The 26,026-nt window shown below is 39.2% G+C and overlaps 1 protein-coding gene across 1 annotated transcript in view; it reads right to left on the reverse strand.

The window, feature by feature from the left end:
• The window catches only part of cdk18 (cyclin dependent kinase 18), a 49,629-nt gene that overhangs the window by 17,674 nt on the left and 5,929 nt on the right, over positions 1 to 26,026 (reverse strand). Inside the window, exon 2 of the mRNA XM_042406678.1 lies at positions 9,924 to 10,059. Within this exon, the coding sequence (XP_042262612.1) occupies positions 9,924 to 10,041 (118 nt within the window). The 5' untranslated portion in view covers positions 10,042 to 10,059. The remainder of the gene's footprint in view (positions 1 to 9,923; positions 10,060 to 26,026) is intronic.

The following is a 26,026-nucleotide window of genomic DNA, read 5'->3' on the forward strand; positions in this document are numbered from 1 at the left end:
ACATCAAGGGCAAACATATCCATTCTTGGTCTGTGTGAATCATTAAATCCCAGGAGCCTCAGAGCAGTCCTTCATGTGGAGATAATTTGAATATTGTCATTATTAAATCCCCTCTGTAATTTTAATTCTTATCTTTTTTCTTTACCAAATAAAATGAACAATTCAATACCACTTAGTACCTGACCACTGCCCTTGTACGTTGTAAAAAGTGAATCTAAATCATATGCACACAACACAAGTTTAGGGTTTATAAATATTCACACATTAAAGTCCAGATGAAACAGCATTTTGAGAGTATCTAACTTCTGTATTATGACGTATTTCCAAGTGAAGCAGGATAGACAGGCTGGGAGTAATGTTGGGAGGAATTTGATTTGGACGTTGAAAAGTGGACATGTCATAATGAATCTTAGCTCTATGCTGCTAAAAGTTGAAGACTGATTGACTGATGGGTGGATGTCATGACGTTACTGGTTGAAATTGGTTGGTTCAAGCCTACATAAGCGCACATCATATTTTGGTTTACAGGAAGAAAACATGATTGGATTTTGATATAAGAATATAAAGAAATAGTTTTTTTCTTTGTATTTTTTGGCATATATTGTTAAATAGGTGCACAGTATGACTGGGGATGTGATCTAGAAGGGTTAAAATGGTATTTTTCATTTCATCTCGACTTTAATGTGTGAACATCATTAATGCAGCAGCAGGTTACGGTTATGGTTTCCTTTGTTAATATTTGAGAATTTAAATAAACTGAGTGATATATTTTATTGATCAATAGTCATAAAGCGGATTTAAGCAATATTTTCATGTTATCAATTGACCTAATTACTATGCTTAATGTGAAAGGGATTGCTAGTAGTAACAAACACACAGAGAATTATCACCCAACTCTACAGTTCCTCTCAGCTCTGTGAAGCATTTTAATGTCTTCATTATTTTGGTACTATAGTCAGCAACTTTACTGTTTGGTTCAGTCTCATTGCTCTCATCAACCTAATTTCCATCCACAGCAGGCAGCTGTTTTCAGTGAAAAAAAGAAAAAAGAAAAAGGAAATGTTCAAGAATTTTGACAAAGATATGTAGTGAGTGGAACATTTTACAGCTGAAAAATGAACTTGTCAGTGCTCTTTGGTTGACAAAATTTGTAATGGTGACACTCTCTTTCATATCTACCTAAACAAATATATGTTTGGCATATCCACACTGAAATCTCTCATCTCTTACCAGTCGACATATACTGGTATATATGCACCTGTGACAGAACGGCAGAGTGGTCTGCACATGAAAATGAACTTCTTGTTTTCAGAAAAAAGGCTCATCGAGGATACTGAGGAGATCATAGTTAAAGCGGCTGAAGTGAACGTGTTATACAATTAAGGCAGCATTTCAGTTCAACAACTACCAGCCACTATGGCAGGAAGAACTTTGATCCTCATCATACAACATTGTATGTGACGTGTGTTTGAAGTCTGGTCGGTGTCTTTTAAATCCTACCTGCTGTGAGGTTTTAGCTGCAGTTTGATCTCCCATTTCAATGGCCAGTGTTGGCTGCCTCACTGCTATGGCAAGTGCGGCGTGTTAAGTGGATATGTGTCTCCATTTTATCAGTAGCCTTCAGCCGTGTGTGTGTGTGTGTGTGTGTGTTACAACCGTTCCCTCCTGGGGTGATGCATGAAGCGCTATAACTCCCTGTTTCCATGGGGACAATGGCTAACAAGTGAAGCAGGTATCGATGTTAAAGGGGAACTCCACTGATTTTACACATCAAAGTCTATTTACAGGTCTTAGGGAGGAACACTGTACATACATGTAAATCAGGTTGGCTGAGTCAATGAATTCTTTTAAGTTTCCTCTTGAAACATACGTTTATTGGCAAGCCTTTCCAGATTTTACTTGAGTTTATATTTTCTTTTATTTCTTTCTCTTGTTTTATCTTACACTAAACTGGTTTTATTTGTTGTTAAAATGTAATGATTTTATGATTTGTCTGTTTTATTGTGCTGCCTTTGTGAAGCACTTTGTAATGTGGATTTTGAAAATTGCTAATGAAGATTATTATTATTATTATATGTGAAAAAAGGCGCATACAGCCTTCCTGGCTCCAGAGGGAGCTGTGATGACTTGACACAAATTTGAAAAAGAAAAAAGAAAAAGAAAAGGAAACAGACCTCTGTAGCCTGCTCCTTATCTCTGCATGAGGCTAGCGGCTCCAGACTACATTAGCCACTACTAGCATAAGCATAGCATAAGTACGTCATAACACACCCGAATCTCCAACTGAACTGTTGGTGGTTGAATTGCATTGTGGGTAATGTTGGCGCCAGGTTTAGATAAGGAAGAAGTATATGATATATACTAATATCAATATCTGTTGTTCTGCTGCATCCATTTTGATCCTTCTTCATCGTGAGTCTTCATCGTGAGTGTTATAGTAGTGCAAAGCTAAATCAGAAGAGGATGTCTCATCTCTTTAACAACAAGTCTTTCAGCTAAACCAACAAGATATGTCTTTGGTCAATGCACTTTGAACGACACACACAGGCGTTTTCTGATCTGATGCCCCTATCACCAAAATGACATCATCTGTCGGTACCTTCTGCAAATCATTGATGAATAAATTAAAAAAACAAACATGTTATATGATAGGACTAAACTATGGTTAATCTTTCTTAGGGTTTAGGCACAAAAAACACTTGTTTAGGTTTAGGGAAAGATCATGGTTTGGTGTCAAATTACTTAAACTCAAAAGATTGATCCTGTCATTTTTCTTGGCAGGACAGTCTCCTCTTTAAAACCTTTCCCTCAACATGCACATATTTTTATGTATACACACAACATTAATATTTACTGCACAACCTATGATCTTTTTCACACCACAGGAAATTCAACAGTGTTGTATTAATTAAACACATGCACTAACATACAACTACTAAAACAAGCTGCAGGTGTATCAATGGCAGTAAAAAGATAAAGGAGGCAGACAGATAAAGGCCAAGCTGGCTCATGCCTGGATGAGTTTAACAAGGCGATTTTAACAGCGCTACAGAGAGGTTTCCAACAGGCCACTTTGTGTCAGATTGATTGACAGACTAAATGGGCTGGGGGGATGAAATGACAACCTGTTTGCTAGTCATTTGAATATCACAGCTACAGCACTGCTTTGATCTCCCGATGCTAATTAGGGTCAGCAAATGCAACACTGATATGTACACACGCACACAAACACACACACACAAACACAGACACAGACACACGCAGTGTCTGATTGCTGTGAGATATGGATGGATGCCTGTTAGACATCTTGTTAGGAAAAGGACAATCCAATATGGCACACCACATGATGTTTTTGAAGCATTTCCATCTGAAACTGTGGTTACAGGGAGACGGAGGAATAGTCTGTTGGGGAATACATTTCAGAAATAATGACAGACCACAAACAACTATGCTAGAACTCGGGACCTAATGTTGGAAAACGTTTTCATATTCACTGAATTACACAAACCTACTAGCTGGGTCATTATAGCCATTAAATAGCTTTCCTGACAATAGACCCACATTTTCCATTTTTCAAAACAGACTTTCTTCAGGGCCAGAAGCCTTGGCGAAGAATGATGTGAATACCAGAAAAATGATTTGTGTCTTCCACATAAAAATCTGAAGTATAGTTTTCAGCACAGAGAAACGTTTATATTTAAAGGTACTGTGAGGATTTCTTTTCTTTTTTTTTTTTTTTTGTGACCGCTATACACATGCCTGCCAGTGGTTTCAGGCTATTCTGCTGATTGACAGTTAGAGATAAGGCACCAAAAAAACATAACAATGCAGGGCCTACCAGCAAACATGAATGTAAATAATGCAAAATATTTTTAAAAACTGGATTTGTAAATGTTTTATGTGAAAAGAGAAACGCCTTCAAACACACTTGTTATGCCTCAAGGGTTGGTTTTCTGTGTATTGGTGACTAAACTTAAAGCTGCACTAAGTCAAGTTTATTTATATAGCACCAAACAATGCCACAACAGAAGTTATCTTGGGGCTTTTTTCACATAGAGCAGTTCTAGACTGTACTCTTTATTTTACACCCAGACCCAACATTCCCCCATGAGCAACGGCAAGGAAAAACTCCCCTTTAATGGGAAGAAAACTCAAGCAGAACTGGGCCCTAGGTGGGCGGCCATCTGCCTTTACTGGTTGGGTTGAGAGAGAGACACAGAGAAGCACAACAATAGCAATAATATAGAAATATTACTAATGATAATAATAGCAAGCAAGGGTGTTAAGAACGACCACTGCAGCAGGTGGTCCGCAACCCTAACACTAATTCATATTTTTATATGACCAATGGGTCAAATATATGAGAATTATCACGACAGTTCGCCTTACCTCTACAGAGTGTTTTATGGTCTTTCAGTTTATTGTTTTGGTATTACCACCCACAACTTTACTGTTTTGGTTCGGTCTCAGTTCTCATCAACCTAATTTCCAGCAACAACAGGCAGTAGTTTTCAGCACAGGGCAGCAAAGGGCAGAAACACAAAGTTAGCAATTAGCTGGTGAATATAGTGATGCATTTAGCAGCTTAAAGCTACAGTGTGTAAAATTTAGCGGCATCTAGTGGAACAGACTTGGCAGAAATGGAATATAATATTCATGAGTATGTTTTAATTAGTGTATAATCACTTGAAAATAAGAATCATGTTTTCGTTACCTTAGAATGAGCCCTTTATATCTACATAGGAAGCAGGTCCTCTTCCATGGAGGCCACCATGTTGCACTGCCATGTTTCTACAGTAGCCCAGAATGGACAAACCAAACACTGACTCTAGAGAGGGCCTTTTGCATTTTTTGCGAGTTTTGCAGCCACCATAGGTTCTCCTGCATGCTTAGAAGGGGAGAGGGAGGGGCATTCAGTTTGTTGTAATCTGCAAACTCAACACTAGATGCCACTAAATCCTACACACTGCACCTTTAAGAGCTAATTATTTCCCTCAGGAGCTGGTCAAGACCAAAATTTCTAAAAGGAGAGTGAAAATGGATTTACATTGATTAGGTGGCCATGAAAAAATAGATAAAATGTTAGCCTTACCAACCTTTTAAGGTAGTAATGTATACTGTATATGTAAATGTTAGTTTTCGCTAATGGGTAGCTTTCACTCTGAAATAGCTATATTTATCAGGTGGTCAAGCAGGTTGAGGGGAAGGGTGGCTAATGGTGTTTCAGTTTCCAGTAAAAGCAAATGGCAGTGTACCTTGGACAACAGCCAGTCAACATAACCAAGATAAGGAAATCTCACCTGCTTGGTGATAAAAAGGCTTTGTGACTTTGTGAAATGTGTGTGCCAAGGGGGTTTGATCATTTGAAGACATCTGATGAGGTGAATAATCAAGTAAAGAGTGACCAACTCACTGTCACATAGAACTGATTTAAATCAACTGACTTGAACAACGTATTTGTTATTCCTTTAATTAAGATTTATCACTTGCAGCACAACTTTTGCAGACAGATGGATTTAAATCTGATCAAGAAGAAATTCTCATCAGAGAGCTGACATGTCACAGTGGCTTATGTGATTACTCTCAACATTACATTAGCATGAACTATGGGAGCTCAGCAAAACAGCTTTAAATGGACTAATATATGAAGAGTGAATGAGGGGATTCTACTTAATGTGAAATATTAGCAGGTAGTCAGGCAGTGAGTCCTGGCTATCCCTTAGGACACTGACTGAGAAATACACACACATACACATAAGCACTATTTTTTTTGAAGCTCAGAGTGTATACCTGTGTTTGTCTAAATAGATGTAGAATATCTCACCAGACTAAACATAAGAAAGATGTGTGTGTGTGTCTAATAATAGTAGTAATAATAATGCATTTAATCTGTACCGCACTTTTCATTCACAGTGAATCTCAAAGAGCTACAGCATTAACATATAACATCATTTGAAGAAAATAACAAGAGTTAAGATGAAAAAGCCTTCCTGAATAAAAAGGTTTTTAAGCCTGTTAAGAGTCTAGGGTCTGTGCTGCCCTGAGGGCTGTTCCACAAGCGTGGTGCAACAGAGCAGAAGGCTCGATCCCCCATGGTGCAGAGCTCGGTAGGCGACTGGGGGCAGATCTGAGGGTGTGGGTGGAGGTTTGTGGTGTGGTCAGTTCCTGTAGGTAGGGAGGCGCATGTCCGTTAATGGATTTGTATGTGAGTAGCAGGACTTTGAAGTCAACCCTGAAGGAGACAGGGAGCCAGTGCAATGAAAACAGAATTGGTGTTCATGTTCACGTGTTACTCTATTGTGTATTTGTGTGTATGTGCATCCTTAGGGGATGAGAATGAGTTCATTGTGCTCAGTGATCTGAGACTGATTGACTTTCTTTGTCTTTGTCGGTTTGAGCCAGCTGCTCACGTGTTTAAATGAGAAAAACAATATTAGAGAATCCAATAATCTGATAGGACTGAAGTAGTTAAACTCACCTGAGCATGAGCTCTATCTTCAATAGGATTTGTGGAGTAACGTAGCAATAATAATAATATTACAATGCAAAAGTACTTGTTAGTCTTGATAGACCTGTTATGGAGGCTGAAAGAACTTTAATTTGTGGATTCCTCTCCAATTCAACAGTCTGACATGATTGAGAGGTCATTTTGTGATAACATTATATACAAGTAACTGACACATTTACAAGATATCTTAAGTAATAAGAAGCTCATTAAAGAAAAAAACATTTTGGGAAATGTGCTTATTATCTTTCTTGCCATGAGTGAGATGACATAGATACCACTCTCATGTGTGTGCGTTAAATGTGAAGCTAGAGCTAGGTGGTGATTAGCTTAGCATAAAGAGTGGAAGCAGGAAGAAAGAGCTAGCCTGGCTCTGTTCAAAGTTCAAAAATACGCCTAGTTACTTGCATCTCTAAAGCTGACTTGTCAGCGTGTATCTATGCAAAAACAGTAATGTCAAAAGTACAATTTACAGTTTTAGTGGGAGTGTTACTGTTTCTTTACGAATCAGAGGTTATCTGCCCAGCATTTCTGTGCAGCATCTCTGCTGGTAGCCTAGCAAACTCATGGTAACAACAGGATTCTTGGAAGTCACTGTTCCTAGCTGTTGCAAGAAATAATTATCGCACTTAACCTCCTCTAAGACCAAAAATTTTTGCTTTTACATTTCTGTTTGTGTTCAGATTAAATAAACAAGATAAAACTTGTTAATCTTTGAGGTTTGGAGGAGTTTTGGAGAGTGCCAGGCTGCTAAACTAAGCTGACGTGCACAGAACATATGAGTGGTACCATCTTCACGTTGTCAGTCAGCAAGAAAGCCTTTAAGAGTAATGTTGAACTATTCCTTTAACATACAACACACTGACCTTGATATCCATTGGAAAATGCACCATATGTGAATTTTTTTCTTGCTAACAGAATATATTGGCCATGTGATGATTAAATCCCTGCAGATAATGTCCATAAACAGCAGTAAATGTTGTGGATAACACTGTGGGAACATGACATAATCCTTCATCCTCACATAGGAGGGAGGAGAGCAAGATAGAAAGATGAACGACAAAAGGTATGAGAGGAGTGTAAATATCAGACGGCTGTTGGATTTGGGTCAAACACTGTCTCACTGTGTCTCTTTGCCTCCTCACTGAGTTATTTATCTCCATTTCTTTGTCATTTTCCACTCTTTCTGTCTGTCTGTCTGGGTCCCTCTTTCCTGACCTTCAGGAGCAGACAGTGATGCAGACTCTGTGGGGGTGGGGGTGATGTACTCTGGGGGTTAAACTACATATCCAGCTGCTTCTCTCCATCAAGCAGCTTAACAACAACCTCACTTAACTGTACTCGGTGTTCACACAGGACGCAGAAGCTTTAGTTGCCTGATTTTGATTATTTGACTTGAGTGGTAACACACAAGCAGGTCTGATGAAACCACTGGATTACAGTACATCATGCTTACATTGTAATGCTTGTGCATTAACATAAATTCACAAATCAAAGTTTTATTTCCCATCACATAGCCTATAGCATGTAGCCAGGAACCACAAACAGTGAAGACAAGGTGTAGGATGAAAGTGTTAACCCTCATGGTAGCTTTCACAACTTTGTTATCCCATCTTTTTGTACTATCTTGACATTCATTCAAACTCTACATAATAAAGCAGACACATTCAAAAAAACAAATTCTGAATTCAGGTCCTTTGTTTTATCTACCCCTACTTGTCCCACCATAAACTTTGGTTCCCTTTGAAGCCTCCTGATCCCCTGTGGCTCAGCGCCGGTGGTACCAGTCGTAGCCGGAAAAAACCCAGTTAATCTGTGAGGGTCTGCTACAGACACGGAAGGAAAGAACTAAGGCTGGAAGGCTTTTGTATTTGGCATTAAAAGCCAGAACAAGATTTCAGCTTCTGCTCTATTATTAGATATGAGCCATTCATTCACACAAAGACCAAAAGACACAAGGAGGTAGAAGAGCTCAGGGTCTTAATTACATATAATGAATGGTTAAAATGGTTTAAAATGGTTTTACGTGGCAACCTACAGAACCAACAGAGCTCTAATACTTGACAGTGGAGAAATTTGGCTGGTTTAACAGTTACATATCGGTGGTTAAGGTTTGAGCTAATGATTACACTCACTGACTTCACTGTAGTATGTTTGGACAGGTCCAGTATCCCTTGGAATTAAGGGCATTTTCAAAGTTTGTTTTGACACAAAGAAAAATACAAGCAAACCAAAATGTGTCTTGTAGTTGGGTCAGAGTGAGGTAGGATCACATTTCGTTTTCAGTGAGAACAGCCTGAGACCACATCCTCTAAAGGGTCTCAGTATGGTTGTTTTGGTCAGCACCCAAGTACAATTGCTGTGTTCAGACCTGCCCAAACATATCGCACTGAGGGGAAATTTGAAACCGCAGTCCAATTCAATTGGACCAAACAAGGCAAGTCTGAAATTACCTTAAGTATGGATGACATAGCAGTGCACAATTTGAATCCAATGCCAATGTTCAGTACCAAAGTAAGAAGCAGTGTGCTGTTCATATAGCTAGGCAGAAATAAGTGCTTTCATACTGGAGACAGATGTTCCCTTCCATCTCTGATCTACAAGGAAGTTTGGCTGTTTTTTTTTTTTACCATTATCACATTTGTCTGTAACTTTGACCAAGATGTGTAAATCAGCATTAATTGATTTTGTTTTTTCCATTTGGGGGCAGTGGAACAAGCAGAAAACACAACATCGACATATGACCCTCTGAGGTTGTTATGGTGAACATGTTAGCAGTTGCTTTTTCACACATCCAACAGACATGGAAAAACACAAGTATTCATTTTAAGTTATGTTATTAAGTCCAATATTCACTCTTCTTTTAGCTCTAGTTTGGTCTCCAACAACGTCTGAGGCAGATTTGTTTAGCTGTTAAATGCCCCACTATGTTATGTTATCCTATACCAGGTAACTTTTGCCTGTCTGATGATAGGTGCTGTTAGGCAGGTAGTGTACAGTGGGTTTATCAGAGCTTTTTCATTGAAAACAGCTGCTTGCTGCTATGGAAACAGAGATGAGAGAGGTGAGACCCCTTTCACATTACAAATAGTCATTGAATCCATTGCTAATATAAAATTATTAATTAGTACTGCTTTAACTGTAACCAGACCTTAAAGATTGTACTCGCCATGCACACAATTTTCATATTTAAACTTCAAAAACATTGATATTGAATGCTAAAAAATGTCATTCAACTTAATCTTGGATTTTGCAGAACTGTCCAATATTAATGTTCTGTCTGGTATTAGAGTCGGGAGGAAATTATGAGATTTTGGACCCTGACAGAGACCCTCAGGGAGGGTTAGCTTTAAGGTTTTGAACAGGTGCCCCACTGCTGAATGAGGCTCTACCGAGAGACGGAGAATGGGTAACGTACCCTGAGTGTGTCGAATGTTGAGCTGGTTGATCTGCTCGGTGAACTCATTCTCCTCAATGGTCTCAGTGCGAGGAACAGAAAGAGAGAAACGCCTCTTAAAGTTCTTCATCTTGTTCATGGTGCTGAGGAGCAGAGTCTGGAGGAGGAAAGAGACACAGTCATTACAATGACAATAGAGACATTGACCAACACGTATAAAATCAATCCATCCATGTGTGCTCCTACTTACATAAATGCAAGAAAGTAAAAGGTCATTTGAACAAAACATATACTGTGGTACATAAATCGAAGAAACTGAAAGTTTAACACACTTTGCCAGAGCGTATGATGAGCTGTGATGGATCTTTATGTGCAGCTTGACCAAAGAAAATCTTCTGTCATCTGATAATGAGGTAGAAAGCATCAGGAAAGCAGCTGATCAATATGCTCTCTCTTCTCTGCTCCCTCAGTAGGTTACGCAATCACAGTCAGCCCTACTAGTTAGTTGTCGCTCTCCTGCTCTTTTTTCCACTCATCTTTTTGTTCTCTTCCTTTTCCTCTGTTCTGTGTGCTGCAGAGACCGCCGTCATGGGGTCTCTAAGATTGCTTTACTGTCATGGATTTGTGTATGTGCATCTGTGTGTGTGTGTGTGTGTTTCTGCTCATTATTATGAAAGGCTAAAAGATGTGGTGGATTCAATTGCAGCAAGACTCCACATTCCCTCCTGTTATTTTTAAACCTCAATAACCCATCGGAATTACAGTCTCCGAGTGTGTTGTCAGATTACCCTGCCTATTGCAATACCTGCACAGTGCAGGTCGTATGATTGCCTGAGCCCAATCAGGAACATGCCATGTACACATGGTCAATACATGTATAAAAATACACACAAACATACTCAACACACACACACAAAGTGACTGGGTGCAGCCACGTCATACAATGATAATAACTCGTCCCAGCTATCTTATTATAACAGCCACTGGCAGTAGTGACCTTCTGACCAACACCATACAGCAATACAACAGTTACTGCAGTGTTGAGTAATTAGAGATTAGAGATTTTAATATACAGTTAATCTCTGGTTTACCAGTTATTGAAAATCATGAGCTTATAAAGAGATCATCATGAGGAGTTGTTTTTGTGCCTTAAACTACATAAATCGCTAAAGTAAGGTGTGGAAAATGTTCAGTGTCCGAAGAAGGAAACCTCCCTCTTAGCTTAGAGTGCATAATTAGCTATTAGCATGTTGCAATCAGGTCAGAGCTCTTGATTTTAGTGAGGTGGTGGAGAGTTTTGCACAGACACTGGTGAGGAGGAAACATCTGTTTTATGGTAAGACAGCTCACTCTGTTATTGTGTGTTTATGGCTGTTTATTGAATATTTCATGCATTTTTCAGAGTGATCAATACTTTGGTGATTAGTTTGATGTGTGAAAATGCATCACATGGTTACGCTTATAACTTTTTTAGAGAAAAAAAGGACAAGCCGGTGTGCCCAGTCTTTTATTCATGATACTGTGTTGAATCCTGTATTGACATATACAGTAGTTTCTTGTGATTGAATGTTTGCATGTAAACACTGCAGGTATCTAATGTAAGTTTCTGAACTTAAGACATCGGCACATATCTTGTGCCTGGTATATTTGATGGCAAACAGGCAGACCTTCATGCAGACATTACTAATATGATATATAGAATAAACAAGCTTCTGTGCTCTTAACTTGTTAATGTTACTTTAATTTTTAATGTTACTTGCTACCTTTTGTGTGTCATATCAGCTATAATGTCACATAGCTATTGTGTGCTCTGACAAAGTCTGGATGAAAAATGGGAAGGGTTATAAAATTATTGTTTTCATGGCCTTGGTCAACTCTGAAACTAGAAACCAGGAAGCGGCACAGCCAGCTGTAGTTTTATTGACAAAGATATTTTTTTGTTCACCCAAGGAATTCCTTGATAACACTTTGAATAATAATCAGTGAAAGGTACTATTTTATTTAAAAAATCCTTTTAGGTTTAGACAGTGTTTAAAGGGGAAAAGTTCATTTACTATGAAATCAGATTAAAGCACTAAACTAATTATATACTTTCATTTATAGAGATGAAAGATATAAAGAAAGATTTGCACAAAAGCAGACTTAAGAGAAAATAACAAAGGGATTCTCAGAACCAAAGAAGTGTGGGTGGCAGCCATAAATTGAGTGGAGGAGAGGAAGCAGCTCAAAAGGCGAAGATGGAAGCAAATAATCCCCAGATCAGTACAGAGAAAAGAGGGATTTCTAATTCCAAAAAGCGGAAGTCTTTAGAAATCAATCAAATTCAGCTCATGCGACTCTTGGATTGGAGAGGGAAACATGCTCTTGGTAGCGCAAGAGAGTAACTGCCACAGCACTGCTAAAGAGTGGGAACACCAGCCTTTTTGTGGTGTTAAAAACATACAGTTGTGTTCAATGAGCAGCTGAGGCAGCAACAGAGACCTCGTCTTTATACTTCTGGACCTGGAAAATGCTTGTAGCTCAGCAGCACATCATGAGAGTAAAAGTGCATTTAACATCTATTTCAAACACATACTGATGTCTTAGCAGCAGTAATTTACTGCAGTGCGACAGGAGTTTTCTTTCTGCTCACTAGGGCTTATATGGATAGCCTGACTGTCATCACTACGTGATAAAAGAGCTGCTTAGTTGGAAAGTAACCCAAAACTGGCCAGAATAAATATAAAACCATGGAAATCAATAGGCGTTTATGGCTAAATGTCAGACAAAATGTACAATTCCAACAATATCATGGAAGCCTATAAAGTTTGAATAATAAAAAGCTATAAGATATAAAACAGATTAAGGGGTTAAGAATAGAGTTGGAAAGAAGCTTAGTGTACAGAGAGAAATCAATACTACTAGGCTGGATAAAGTAGTGGTGTGTTTGTGGTTCTGGCTGCTGCTTTTCCCTCTGAGAATCTGTGAGGAGGTCTTTGTAAAGACAGACTTCCCCAGTGTCCCCAAAGGTTAGAACTATATACTGTAGCTAGTGGGTACCTAAAGAACATTTCATACAGGGGTACAAAAAAACAAAAGTACACTGTAGTTGACACAGCACCACCAACGCTGGGTAGTCATTAATGCCCAGATGCCAGGTAGCTGAGTTAAGGTAGGCAAAAAAGGAGAATGGAAATTAAATAAATAAAGGAAACAAGGAAGTTATTCAGGGTACAAGGATGGAAGAAAGGAAGCCTTGAGCAAAGAGAGTATACTAGGTGTGAAGAAGGGAAAAATGACAGGAAAGAGGAGATTGAGATGGCAAATGAGACTAAAAGAGAAGGAGAGAAAGAAAGGGATGAAACGACGAGGTAAAGAAGGAGCAAGTGAAGTAAGCAAGGAAACATAAAGTGATGAAGGGGACTAATGAGAACAGTGAAGGAGATACCAACGCAGAGAGGAGCTATAGCAGTAAGCTTTTATTTTTTATTATCTTTAAATCTTTACACTGTTACTGCAGAGCCGCTATTATATTGTTGATACAACTTGGCACCTGATAATTGTGTGAGGTCATGAATAGCAAAAAGCATTAACCCCTTAAATTGGTGATTAATTGTGTCACATTCATTTCAATATTTCATGAGATTTTGCGGTTCTGTGTGTTGGATTTTAAGTTATTTGCTATTTGAAATTTTAGCAAATATGTATTTTTAGCCAAAATAGTATATATGAGGGCCTGTCCCACAAAGCTTTTATGATGTTATTCAGCTAACTTGACGGATTTGCTCAAACACGCTACTCAAAGCTATGCCACTTATGAATTCAAGACTATTGCTTTTTATGAAAGGTGGCAGATGGTTGTTATGTTGATGCCTTTGTTATGAAATGACTCAATCAAATACTGACAATCAAAGTTAAATAAACAATGAGTGGTTATTATTAAAGATGGCTCTGAATTAGTCATTGAATCAATTTCTGTTTTTCTCATGCCAGCATAGCCAGATAAAAGTATCAAACCACCTGTTAAAAGGCACCAGAATACAGCAAATGACATCTACTCTGTTAAAAAAATCTTTGGAGAGGACCCCCCCCAGACCCTCTGTTAGATTGTCCCACCCACATTTTCAATGCTTCCTACACCTGTGGCTGTACTGTATTTTTTTCACAGTGCTTTCAGTCAACTAAGTGTTCTGGCTTTATGATTTCATAGACAGGAACATCTTGTAGCTGTTGCAATTGCTGCATCACACTATTAATATCTTTCTCATCCTGGAAAACATCTTACACTAGAAAATAGATACATCAGAGGATTCATCTTTTTTTTTTAAGGATAGTTCAGATTTGTTTACATGACGTGATGAGTCACCTCTCACGCATTAAAAACACTCTGAAGATATAAAAAGCCTTTTTGAGCACTGTGTTGTTTTAGTTTTCCACTTGCTGCTGTTCATTTCTGTCTCACATGTTCAAGTTCCACTGTTCACAGGACCTGTGGCCTAGATTCATGTCCATGCATCAATATGACTTCCAGTGAGTAATCATACCACCTTATGTTGAAAAATAAACTATCCTTTTAAGGTATTATGACCACAAATTGTGGTTGGCCATGACCAAATGAAGGGAATAATACACTTTTGTGTCCTACGCATTTGGCCCCTTTGAATAAAACCTATTGCAATTTGGAATGTGATATTTTATAACTTCACACCACACTGATCTGCAATATTTGTTAAATGCTTGTCTCTAAGCAGCTTATCTGTATTGCATTGTGTCTGTGGTCAGCTCCTGTTATGATATGAGTCGCTATCAGGGCCATTTTTAGGCATAGGTGATCTACGTGTTTGGTAAGGGTGCCATTAGCTGGAAAGGCAAAGAGGATAATTTTTTTGTAATCAATTTCAGACACCCAACCTACGCGTGACCCAGAGATTGAAAAGTGGCTGATGGTATGCCATTCTTGTTCTGATGGTTTGTATCGATTCTGAGTGGGATGTCACTGTTGGTTTTCTGTATGCCGCTCCCATTCTACCAGTTTGTGGCACTCATAAACGGTATGCCACTCATGTTCCACTGTCATATACCAATTCTCACTGGCATATCATTTGTTTTTGACATATGCCACTGCTTATTATGATATGTCTGTAACTTATAAACAGTGTATCACTCTAGGGAGTGGTATCTTTCAGTGGAAGATACCGCATGTGTTGTTTGACAACGCAAACAACACATGGAAAAACCTCAGCAACAACCATTAGCAACACAGGCTACGGAACAGACAGCCATTTATGGGCATGCATGACGAGCTGATGTCAGCTCGTCGCAAAGTAGAAAAAAAGCTTTCAGGGCAGGTTGAATCCCTGGCTTTTGACTTGCAGGGAGCATTTCTGTATACATTAACCTCAAGTGTTGGAACTTTGACCATGTTTAGCATTATAACAGTATATAAATAACAGAAAATCACAAAACGCATAATATGTCCCCTTTGAAGCAGATCTGGCAGATATGCCACTGTCCATTGGCAGTTACTGTGTAAAACTTAGGTTTCATGCCATAACATCGTAATGACTTACTGTAGACAACAGTCACTGCTGTGATGAACTAACAGCAAACATCATGCATAGCTTTGGACAAAATTTGACCATTAAAGTTAGCAGTATGGCAGATGGGCATGATGTTGAAACGTAATTTTTATTCATTTGTTTTTTATTAATTTAATATGAGAAGTGGTATATATCAGTGGAACATAAAGCTGGTGAACAGTGGCATAAAGGTTTCATGTGGCACACAGCAGCAAGTCGGTGAGGAGTGGTACATAGTAGGGGAAGAGGAGAGGCATACCGTCTGCATGTTTCATATACAGGTCAAACAGCAGCAACATAACATCAGCCAAAGTGTCATAAAAATCTGCATATGTCACTAAAACAACAGTGGCTAAACCACTGGGTCGCAGCAGTTACTCTTTAAGTAAAAGTACACAGGAATCATCAGCTACATGTTAGACTCTTGCCAGTGTAGCCAAAAGTTGCATCTGTATTATCTGTTATGTTATATCTCTGTATGTTATATATTATCATATATACACACAGAGCATTTGCTAACAATTATAGTGTATAAGGCACCAAATGCAACACAATGTTTTGTCTACACCCAGTTCATGACAATTGACATCTTAAAAAACCTGCAGTACAATTACATTTTTACCATTCGTGTCTTTGTTTGGAATAAACAAAAGAAAAACCTGGTAGTCATAGCTAAACTCAGACAGAAGAGAATGCCACCTAGAGAAACTTTAATTTCATCAAAACACACTGTGATTGAAAAGTGGTGTTCAGAGAAGTTCTATTGGAGACTATATAATAAAACACAACAAAGTTCCTACTGATTTCCTCTTCAAGCTTATTTTAGTATGGCACTTCACCTACACACTTAAGGCTTCCCTGAATGAGAGCTTCAGTGAAATGTTCCAAATGTAAATATTAATACGGAAGGAAAACCAATAGAAGCTTTCCTTGTGGCCTCGGATGGGTGCAGTAAGAACCCAAGACCCACATTCATATCTAAAATAGCTCCTTTCCCAAATATTTGTTGCTAAGAAATTACTCAAAGTGTAGCAACTTTGAGTGTACAGTCAGCCTTTCTTGAATATAAGTCATAACCAGGAATTTATCCACAGTCCACAAAGCATCTTTGAAAGAAGTCTTTCTAATTTCATTTTCCTTTTGTTCTGCCCATCTGTACTCACAGTTCTGGTGCAACATGTTCAAAGTGTGTCACCCAGAGAAGACTGCTGAGTTCAACTTGATGATATTCTCTTCTTGTCCTCCTTGTTTTCTCTTCTCTCCTTCGCCTCTCGTCTGTCGCTCTGGCCTGATGTTTGAAAAATAATCTAAAGTCTCTTTTCTAAACAGGACACAGAAAAATGCAAGGGCCCCCCACTCTGATTGGGGGCCTCTCTTTATTCACTCTACTCTCTCATTTGCCCTGTTGAACAATTTAATTGCATGGGCCGTGAGTGAGAAAATTCCTGATTGCGACCAGTGTGTGTGTGTGTGTGTGTGTGTGTGTGTGTGTGTGTGTGACTGGCGGTGTGCTCCATTTATCTTGTGGACAACAGACTCCTCTGTTTGGAGAAGGGTACAATTTTGGGGTCTGGGTGCTTGCAGCCAATCAGGAGTATCTGGCATCACTCTCAGAGCTACTCCATCAAAGGGAGGAAGTTGGTCTTTAGGTTGTGTGACACTGTCTGACTACACTCTCTCTCACACACACACACACACATATACACACACTCAATCTCACTAGTGCATCTGCTCTGAGTGAGGTGCCAACAAATCTCAGTTTGTCTGTAGCTGTGATCTTCCCTGGACACAATCATGTTTCTACAGTGACAACTCACCTCTTTCTTTTTGTTCCCCCCTGCTCCTCTTTGATCTCTGTTTGTCTTTCTCTGCTGCCCCCCCCCCCCCACCCTCTCATGCATCTTCATGAGGGTTTCCATCTTTCCCATTTGTGGTTTCACAAATGCTGTTCAGTTGTAATGTTCATCTCTGTTCTCATACATTCTGGTTCACGACCTCCAAAATGAAGGCAGTTGACAGCAGGCCGTTAATATGCCAGTTTCTGTAATAATACAAATGCGCACACAAAGTCATTTGATGTGTTTACTGAAATCAAACAGACTCCCAGTACTGAAAAAAGAAATGGTGTGCAATGTTACTTAGTTTAACAAGGCTACAGCCAGCTTGTCAACAAATAATCTTAAATGAAAGGAAAAATAATCCCTGGAAAAGGCTAAAACAAGCTTCTCTAGACTCAGAAAGTACAACCCAGGACACTGAAGTCATGTGCTCTGTATGTTTGGAGAAATTTGGGGGTTTTAAAGAGATTTTCCTCACAAGAAAAACGACAGCCTAAAACAACCTTTGTCTGTGTTTACCCGACAAAGACCTCTATTATGTGTGAATTATGAGTCTTATTATGAGTAAATCAGAAACGTAGTGTGACATTGTGCAAAACCTTGTTTGTTTCCTGTTTTGTTGTTTCCAACAGTCAACATTGTTTTCTTTTAACCGTGTATTGCAATCCGTCCCTAACTTTAACCAAGTAGCTCTTCTTTTGACCATCATGATGATTGGTTCCTAACTAATGTAAACCTTGACTTTAGCAGTCATCAAATACCTATCGATCTGTGAAGGGACCCTCGTGTAGGGAATGAATATGTCTATCCAGTAAACATAAACTCCCACAACACTGTTTATATTAACATACACACAAGAAACTAGGTTACTCTGAGAAATCAGGGTATGCCAGAAATCTGACATGTTTACATGCACCCTAATAATCTGGTTACTGTAAAACAGAAATAGCTCACATGCAGCAGGTCAGTCATCAGATTTCTCCTCTGCCCCCAAATATATTTTGGAACCATGGCATATTTATTTTAGGTGCATTATTAATACATTGCTTCATGTTTTTTCTCTGAGAAGTCAGACTGACGTTCTAGTGAGAGGAAAGACTTTTTTATAGTTCAATAGTTTTTCTATTTTATTTATTTATTTATTTTTTACAAAAAGTCAAATGTTCAGCAGTGAACATTTATTTATTTATTTTTTACAAAAAGTCAAATGTTCAGCAGTGGAAACAAACTTAAGACCAGAGGCTACTTAGTGTCTGTCTGATGTTGTCCGACCTTGAATGGAATACTTTAGAAAACAAAGATGTATCACCACGTGTAATGATCTTTCTTTTCATCCTGCCACTCTGTTGACAAAGCAATACTGAAGTCTTTGTCATGCAAACATGTATAATTCTGTTAGAAACCCCGTTATGTGTATACATGGCCCAAAAATCAGGTTACTTTAATCAGTCTAAAAAGCCATTTTGTTTCAAATTTTCCAGTCAGATGTCATGTTTGTGTTTGCCATTCTTTGTTTTGGAAGGGTTGTTCTAACCAATCAGTGGCTAGTGAGTATCCGACACTCCTTTCCAGTCCACACTGTGTCAATTAAACCTGCACTAATCAATATTTCTATATTAACAATAGGTCAAATGAATATGTGTAATGTGAAAGAGGTTGCAGTTCCCCTCAGCTCTATGGAAAATTTGAATGTCTTTCATCTTGTTGTTTTGGTTTTTACAGCCCACATCTTTACTGTTTAGTACACTGCTCTTTTCAGTCATACTTGATTTTCAGCAAAAAGCTTAGATAAACCCACTGTACACTACCTGTTCAGCACCACATGGCACACAGACAAAGTTAGCGACTAGCTGGTGAGCACAGTGGAGCGTTTAGCGGCTAAAGAGCCAGATATTTCCCTTAGGAGTTGGTGGAGACCAAAAACAGACAGAGATAAAAGAAGAGTGAATATTGGGCTTAGATTTGTAAGGTGCACAGACACACAACTCCAGTGCTAATGTATCTCCATGTGTGCTGGATGCTGGATGAGCCATTGTTTGCTAAAATGTTAGCTGTGTAAACTTAAAAGGTGATAGTATGTCTGCCCCAGAGTGGCCAAAATATCAAGTAATACAAGTTATGTGTTAAGTACAAGTAACACAGTGACCACATCCACTAAAGCAGTTTAGTGGTGTTCAGGGGTGTGTTTGAGTCAGCAAAAAGCCATATGTCAGAGGTCCAGTGACCCACGCCTGCTCCATCCAACTCCCCTCATGTGTACTCATTTAGAATGCTGATGGAAAAGATGAGCGGGTTTTTTAGATGGGCTTCATGTTTTTTTACAGGTCAGTAGGCATAGTCATCAGAAAAAGACGACACACATTCAACAATCCATCCGCACATGAGGCATACAGCACGGGCATGGAGATGCACAGTCATGAGTCACGCTGGTGATGTGTTCACACATGCACACACTCAGATTCAAACCCTCTGGCACTGATTTTTGGACTCTCTCTCTCTCTTTCACTTTCTGCTCATTCATTCTTCTGTCCAGTTTGTTGAGATTGAATGAATGAATGACCTTGAGAGGCCAGTGAAAAGCAGCTCTGGCACAGTGTCAGGACAGACCATTAGCCCGCTAACAGTGAGACCACAGCGCCATCCGACCGCTGCCTTGTCCAGTCAAACCTGACATGGCAGCTTCCTGCTCATGACAGCCAGACAGGCTGACAACACAAGCTGTGATCTCTGGGAGGGTCAAGAGGGAGGAGGCAATGACAGAGATGCGGAAAACAACCCCATGAGACACATAGAGAGAGGCGGAAAGAAAGGTGACTTTCAGAGTACACGTGGTCTGCTATTTGGAGATGCAGCAATAAAAAGAAGAGGAAACACAGGAAGTACAAAAAAAGAAAACACACTAAAGCTTTATTTGTGTAATTCTGAGATAGTTTCTTATAAGAGTGTATTGCTAATGCCAGACCCAATTAAAATAATATCCTTTATCCATTTCCGTTGATGATTAGAAGGAATTTCAATAATGATAAAACATTTTTCTGAAACAAAAGTCTTGCTCAGCAGCCACACATTTCCCAACTCTTTACACTTATAATGACAAAGCTTTTCAGCCTTCATATAAGGAAGAATAAGGAGCTTCTTCAAACTCCTGAGATGAAACACAAGAGTGAGAATAGACGAAAACGTGCTTTGGTCCCAACATCATATTAGAAATGAATTCAACACTACTAATGTGAGGAAATCATCCTTACATGTGCACTCCTCTCTTTGCTCCATTCTTTCATTTTCCTTATACTCTGCTTCTATTCCAGTGCTGTTTACAGACAGTGTGTGTTTGTGTGTGTGAGAAAGACACACAGACGCAAATGTACACATCTGTCTGTGTCATCTGTGTATCTGTGTGATGGGTCATATGCTCTAAAACTGACCTTGGGCCTGGGGTTACATTACTGTGTGCTCCAGTAGTTCATATGGACTGAAAAAAACAACTTTGCTTGTACAACTATGCGTGCACACATGCAAATGCACACACACGCACCCGCACACACATTTTCCCTAAAGGAGATGAATGGTAATGTCAGTGCTGCTTCACAGAGACCAGAGTGGAGAGAATCATTGTTAAACAGCTGGTGTGTTTAGTCTGTAATGAAGCTAATCCAATTTTAGCAGCCATTATCTAGCCATGCACCAACAACAATACACATATAATGGAGATAATACAAATGTTTGTATCAGTGAAGTGTTCGGTGAAATCCACTGCAAAATGGGAACTTATATAAACGTGGCATACTTTGGTCTTCATACACTTATAGGCTAACTTCATCCTGAGGGGGACATCAATATTTCAACCAAATTTTACAGCAATTCATCAAATAGTATTCAAGACATTCACAGAACACCAAAAATGGCAAAGGAAAAAGTCAGGGGTTCACCACAATGGGTTCGTCCTCTGGGGAGAAGTGTCTGTACCAAATTTCAAGGCAATACACAAATATTTGTTGAGATATTTCAGTCTGGACCAAAGTGGTGGACCAACTGGCAGATGTTTGCCATCCATAGAGCCAAACTGCTAGCATGGCTCAAAAGTGGCAGTATTAAAGACTGATTTAAACTTTTAACGCTGTGAAACCTATTTGTAACAAAATACAAAAACTGCTATTTAGAGTTTTCTTCTCTGCCAAATTCTCCAGCTTGATTGTGTGGTTTTATGTGGCTTTTCTGTACTATATGTTTTCTGGACAGAGAAAATGAAGGGGAAATCGCCTTTTTGACAACTTTGAGATAGAGTTTAAAACAGCTGTAAATGTGTCTAACAATTTTGTGTCATATCGACAGAGAATCAATGAGTAATTCAAAGATATAAATTGCAGGTGAATTTCAGCCTTACTCAAACTGACAAACTGAAGTAGTACATAAGATGTGAAAAGGTTTAGCTTTCTATAATCTTAGATTATAATATTGCTATTAATTAGCTAAAAGAAGCTAAAATGTTTTGTTTGGTTGTGGAGAACTGCAGAGTTGGAGGTTATGGGTTTCATCACTACAAACAACACCTTTCACTTTACGCATACTCATTTGATCTATTCTTTATATAAAAATATTTATTAAGGTTTAAGTTTAGTACAGCAAAGCCCAACAAACTAAAGAACCATGAAGCCTGAGCATTAGCTGAGTTTGTGGATGGTCATATCTGTGTTTAGCCCATAATACACAGAGCTTTACAGTACGTAGCTAGGTCAGATACCAGCCAGATTATATTCTCCTGAACTCCAAACAAAGCTTCAAGAGACTCTCTCAACAGTCTTGATTGTTGCCTTAAACAACATGGTCTGAATTAATAGGAAGTTGGGATATACTAACATTCCTCCCTTTTACTTCCTTCATGCTGCAGTGAAAACTAATTTCACCCCGAACACTGTTCTTAAAAGGGCACGGAGACTTGGCTTAAGTACCGTCTGTGACAAGAGTGATTGGTTTAAGAGATAGAAGCAACCCAGAGTGTTTTTCTTCTCCTTTTCCCACAGCCATAATCAATTCTGCCAGACATTTCTCTGTGCTGACACAGTGTTGTGGGGAACAGTAGCCAACCTTGAGCTTGTGCTTGAGCCCCTGTCCCTCGAAACAGCTGTGAAAAATCCACCATACTCTTGCTCAACATCTTTATGACATGTTACACAAGCCATGTAGTTAGAAATATGATGTCATGTTTGCCACTTTTCTTTGTCTCCAGGCTGAAGCCATAATAAAGATGACCTTTTGTTTCCTCCCATCCCATCTTTTCTTGGAGTCGTGCCTCAACAGACAACAATCACTGCCTTATTTGCTCTGTCGTATGGCTATACATTATACTCTCTCTGTTTCTCTCACATAACTGTTTTCTCTTCATATTTTTTATCTGTCATTGTCCTTCCCTCTTCATACAACTCCCCTCTCTTCAGATTTTTCTACAAAATTTCTTTGGAGAAGTGTTAATGATGAAGGTGTCACTTGCAGCATTCTTGACAACAGTGTTGACAGCAACAATAAATCCCTCTGTCTTTTTCTCTGTCTTCATGTCACCCCCTGCCCCCATGTGAACATTAGCCCTTCTGTATCCAGGGAATAACAACACTGCTGGGGTCAACATCAGACTGGCCTATTGTACCACAGGCCACCATGGTTTGTGGAGATTTTTTTCAATGGAAGAATAATAACTTTCAACGGAAACCCTATCTCCAAATGACTTAACACAACAGTTTTTCTGTTGATGAGAACTTTTGCATTTGTTTTACTAAGCTAGTGGTGTTCAAAAGACAGTTGAGGGACCCTAAAGGGCCTTTACTAACACTAGTGGCCCCATGTCAAAAGTACAAATCTTTTCATTTGACTATAAAGCAATTTAATAAACACTTAAATAAAGATTCTTTTTGCAAGAAATCTTTGATAAACAATTATTTTATACATTTTACAAGAAACTGTTCCATGTAGATAATGTAATGTAAAAGAATGAATTCTAATCATTCATCCATCAGATGGGTCCATTTTGCATTGGCAGCAGACTTAGCAAGGTAACCCAGACAGACAGTCTGTCTAGCTCTTCTTGGGGCATCCTGATTCCTCCAGTATGTTCTGGGTCAGACCCAACGTTTCCTCCTAACCACCTCAGCTGGCTTCTTCTAGCGCAAAGGAGCAGCAGTTCTACCCCAAGTTCCTCACCCCATCTCTAAGTGTGAAGCCATGTGAGGAAAACTCCTCCCAACTGTTGGAAGGTTAATTCTTTTGGTCTCTACCCAAGGGCTCATGACCATATGTGAGGTTTAGAACGTAGATCACCTGTCAATCGTGAACAAAACCCCTAGATACTTGAACTACTTCACCTGCACCATTGATGCACTCTCAACGCAAAGGCAGCTGCCACTTCACACTCCGCTACAAACCCTCCAGTGCACACTGGAGGTCACGGTCTGATGAAGCATCTGTGAAAAGCAGAGATGCAGCTGGTGGCAGTTGTGGTAAGCGCAACATAAACAATTTCCTAGGGTGCCAGTGTGTTTGGGGCACATGGAGAAGGGAAAAATAATTGCTTGGTACATCCCTTGCACCTTTTCTTCTCAGGGTCATACAGTAACTCAGTCAAATCTAACACACAGACATGATACACACACTCCTGGGAATCAGCGACTTACACTTTACAGGGATACCTCCCATGTGCATCATGGATGAGCATACATAAATTTGCTTACAAATGATGGAAAACATTTCTTATGACTTCACTTCTTATAACTTAACATCTTGTTCCATAATCATCATGTTTAGGCTTTTTCCTTATTATCAAAAGTTAAGTTCGGAACACTTGGCAGCAGATTCTGTCGGTCATAGAGCCAACTGAAAATATGGACACTGCTCTCACTTTGCCCGAAATACTCCCAAAATAACCCCAACAAGTTACAATGGGGGACATGGTCATACAGTGTACCTTTTACATAGCCACAAAGCACATGCAGGCTAGAATTCTAATAAAAGAGCTAAAGATCAACACAAATATCATTAATAGAGTTGGAGGAGAGCTATATTTTTAACAGTCAGTATTTGTATTTCCTGCTATTCTTTTTATTTATTCAAACACAAGTAAAAGTGGGTAGCATGAGCAGCAATAGCCATCATGTGCTTAGTGAAAGAATACCACACCCATAAGAACATAGCACCAAAGATGGAGAATAAATAGAAACTTGGCTCACAGGAAACAGGTTCCTGAGGATTAACACTTTGTTAGTATTGGGAGGCACATGTATTTACCTATGTGTTTGCTGCATCCACACACTCTAGTATCTATGTCCATGCAGCAGGAGTTCTATAAGAGAGGGTCTGTGTACTTCCCTGTTTGCACCTTATATGTGTTTAAAGGCAAAAACAGCAGAACAAATGTGACCAGAGCTTCCTGCCATCTCAGATGTAGCCTCAGGTTTTCTGGTGATATCTGAAGCATTTGTAAAGATACAGTTGATTGACACAAGAGCACCTGGATACGTTAAAGCTCCAGGATGAAGCCTAAAACTGGGCTGACTGTTACATGTTTAGGAATTCACACATTAACATGCAGTATGTTTGCCTGTTTGCTGAGACTCTGGTTTACTGATACTAACAATGTCTCTTACTCCCTCTCCGTCAACACCTGGACCCAACCTACCAAAACACACACATAAACACACGCTGATTACTGATGCCTGAGTGACATCGGTCAGGATGCAGATCTTAAGATATGTTACCACGTGATGCCAGGCATGAGTCATTTTAAGAGTATCTTGGCTTATGATTTAACCACCAAAAAACCCCCCAAACAATCAAAAAAGGCAAACTGTGCTCTGGGGATGAGGAAAGCAGGGGTAAATGAGGGAAAAGGTTCAGGGGTGAGGAAGGAGAGAAGGAAGACATAGAGATTCAGAGAGGAGATAAAGAGAGAGCGAGAGAGAGTACATGGGATTTTTTTGGAGGAGAAAGCAGCAACACAGACGGTTATCATCCTCAGACAGGCTCAGTCTAATGGACGTCTGTTTGTTGTGCCTGAAAGCATGAAATTACTCGAGCAAGGCCAAAAGGGCATGCTGTAAAATCAGATTGGGGAGCTTCCTGCTGACAGGAAAAATTAATAAGATCAGTCAGAGCTTTCATAACTGCAAATTACTAGAATCCACACCGGTATGTAAGCTGAGTTTTCACTTTCATCCCTGCAAACACTGAATGGTAGAAGTCCGTGTTTGTGGACCTAACTAGGACTTAGCAGTCAGACTGTGTGTGTACTACTCTTGATTATATCACTCTCAAAACACACTGTTCCCTTGATATGTATTGCAGCTGCGAGATAAAAGCTTCAGTGGAATGCATGTGTACTAAAGGTGTGTATTTATCCAATGATTAAATGTGTATCAAAGCTGATACAAGTTAGTTGCAATTTAAAACTGATTCAGCTCAGCTGTGATACGAATTTATAGTTCTACTTGTTCATGAATGACAGTGTATCAATTTTCAGTGGCAGTAACTAAGTAACTTTATTTTAAGTACTGAATCAGAAATTGCTGCCACATCAACAAGGAGAATACATTTTTCACTAAATTGGGTATGTCCAACAATACGTGTTGTAAATAAAACAGCTCATGGCTTTAATTGCTTTTGACTGGTTGGAGTTTAGTGCAGAATACTTTGATATTGCTGTTGATATTGCTATCAGCTAATGTTAGCATTACTTACCTTGGAT

Source organism: Thunnus maccoyii, chromosome 3 (genome assembly GCF_910596095.1).
Source record: "Thunnus maccoyii chromosome 3, fThuMac1.1, whole genome shotgun sequence".
Lineage (NCBI taxonomy): Eukaryota > Metazoa > Chordata > Actinopteri > Scombriformes > Scombridae > Thunnus > Thunnus maccoyii.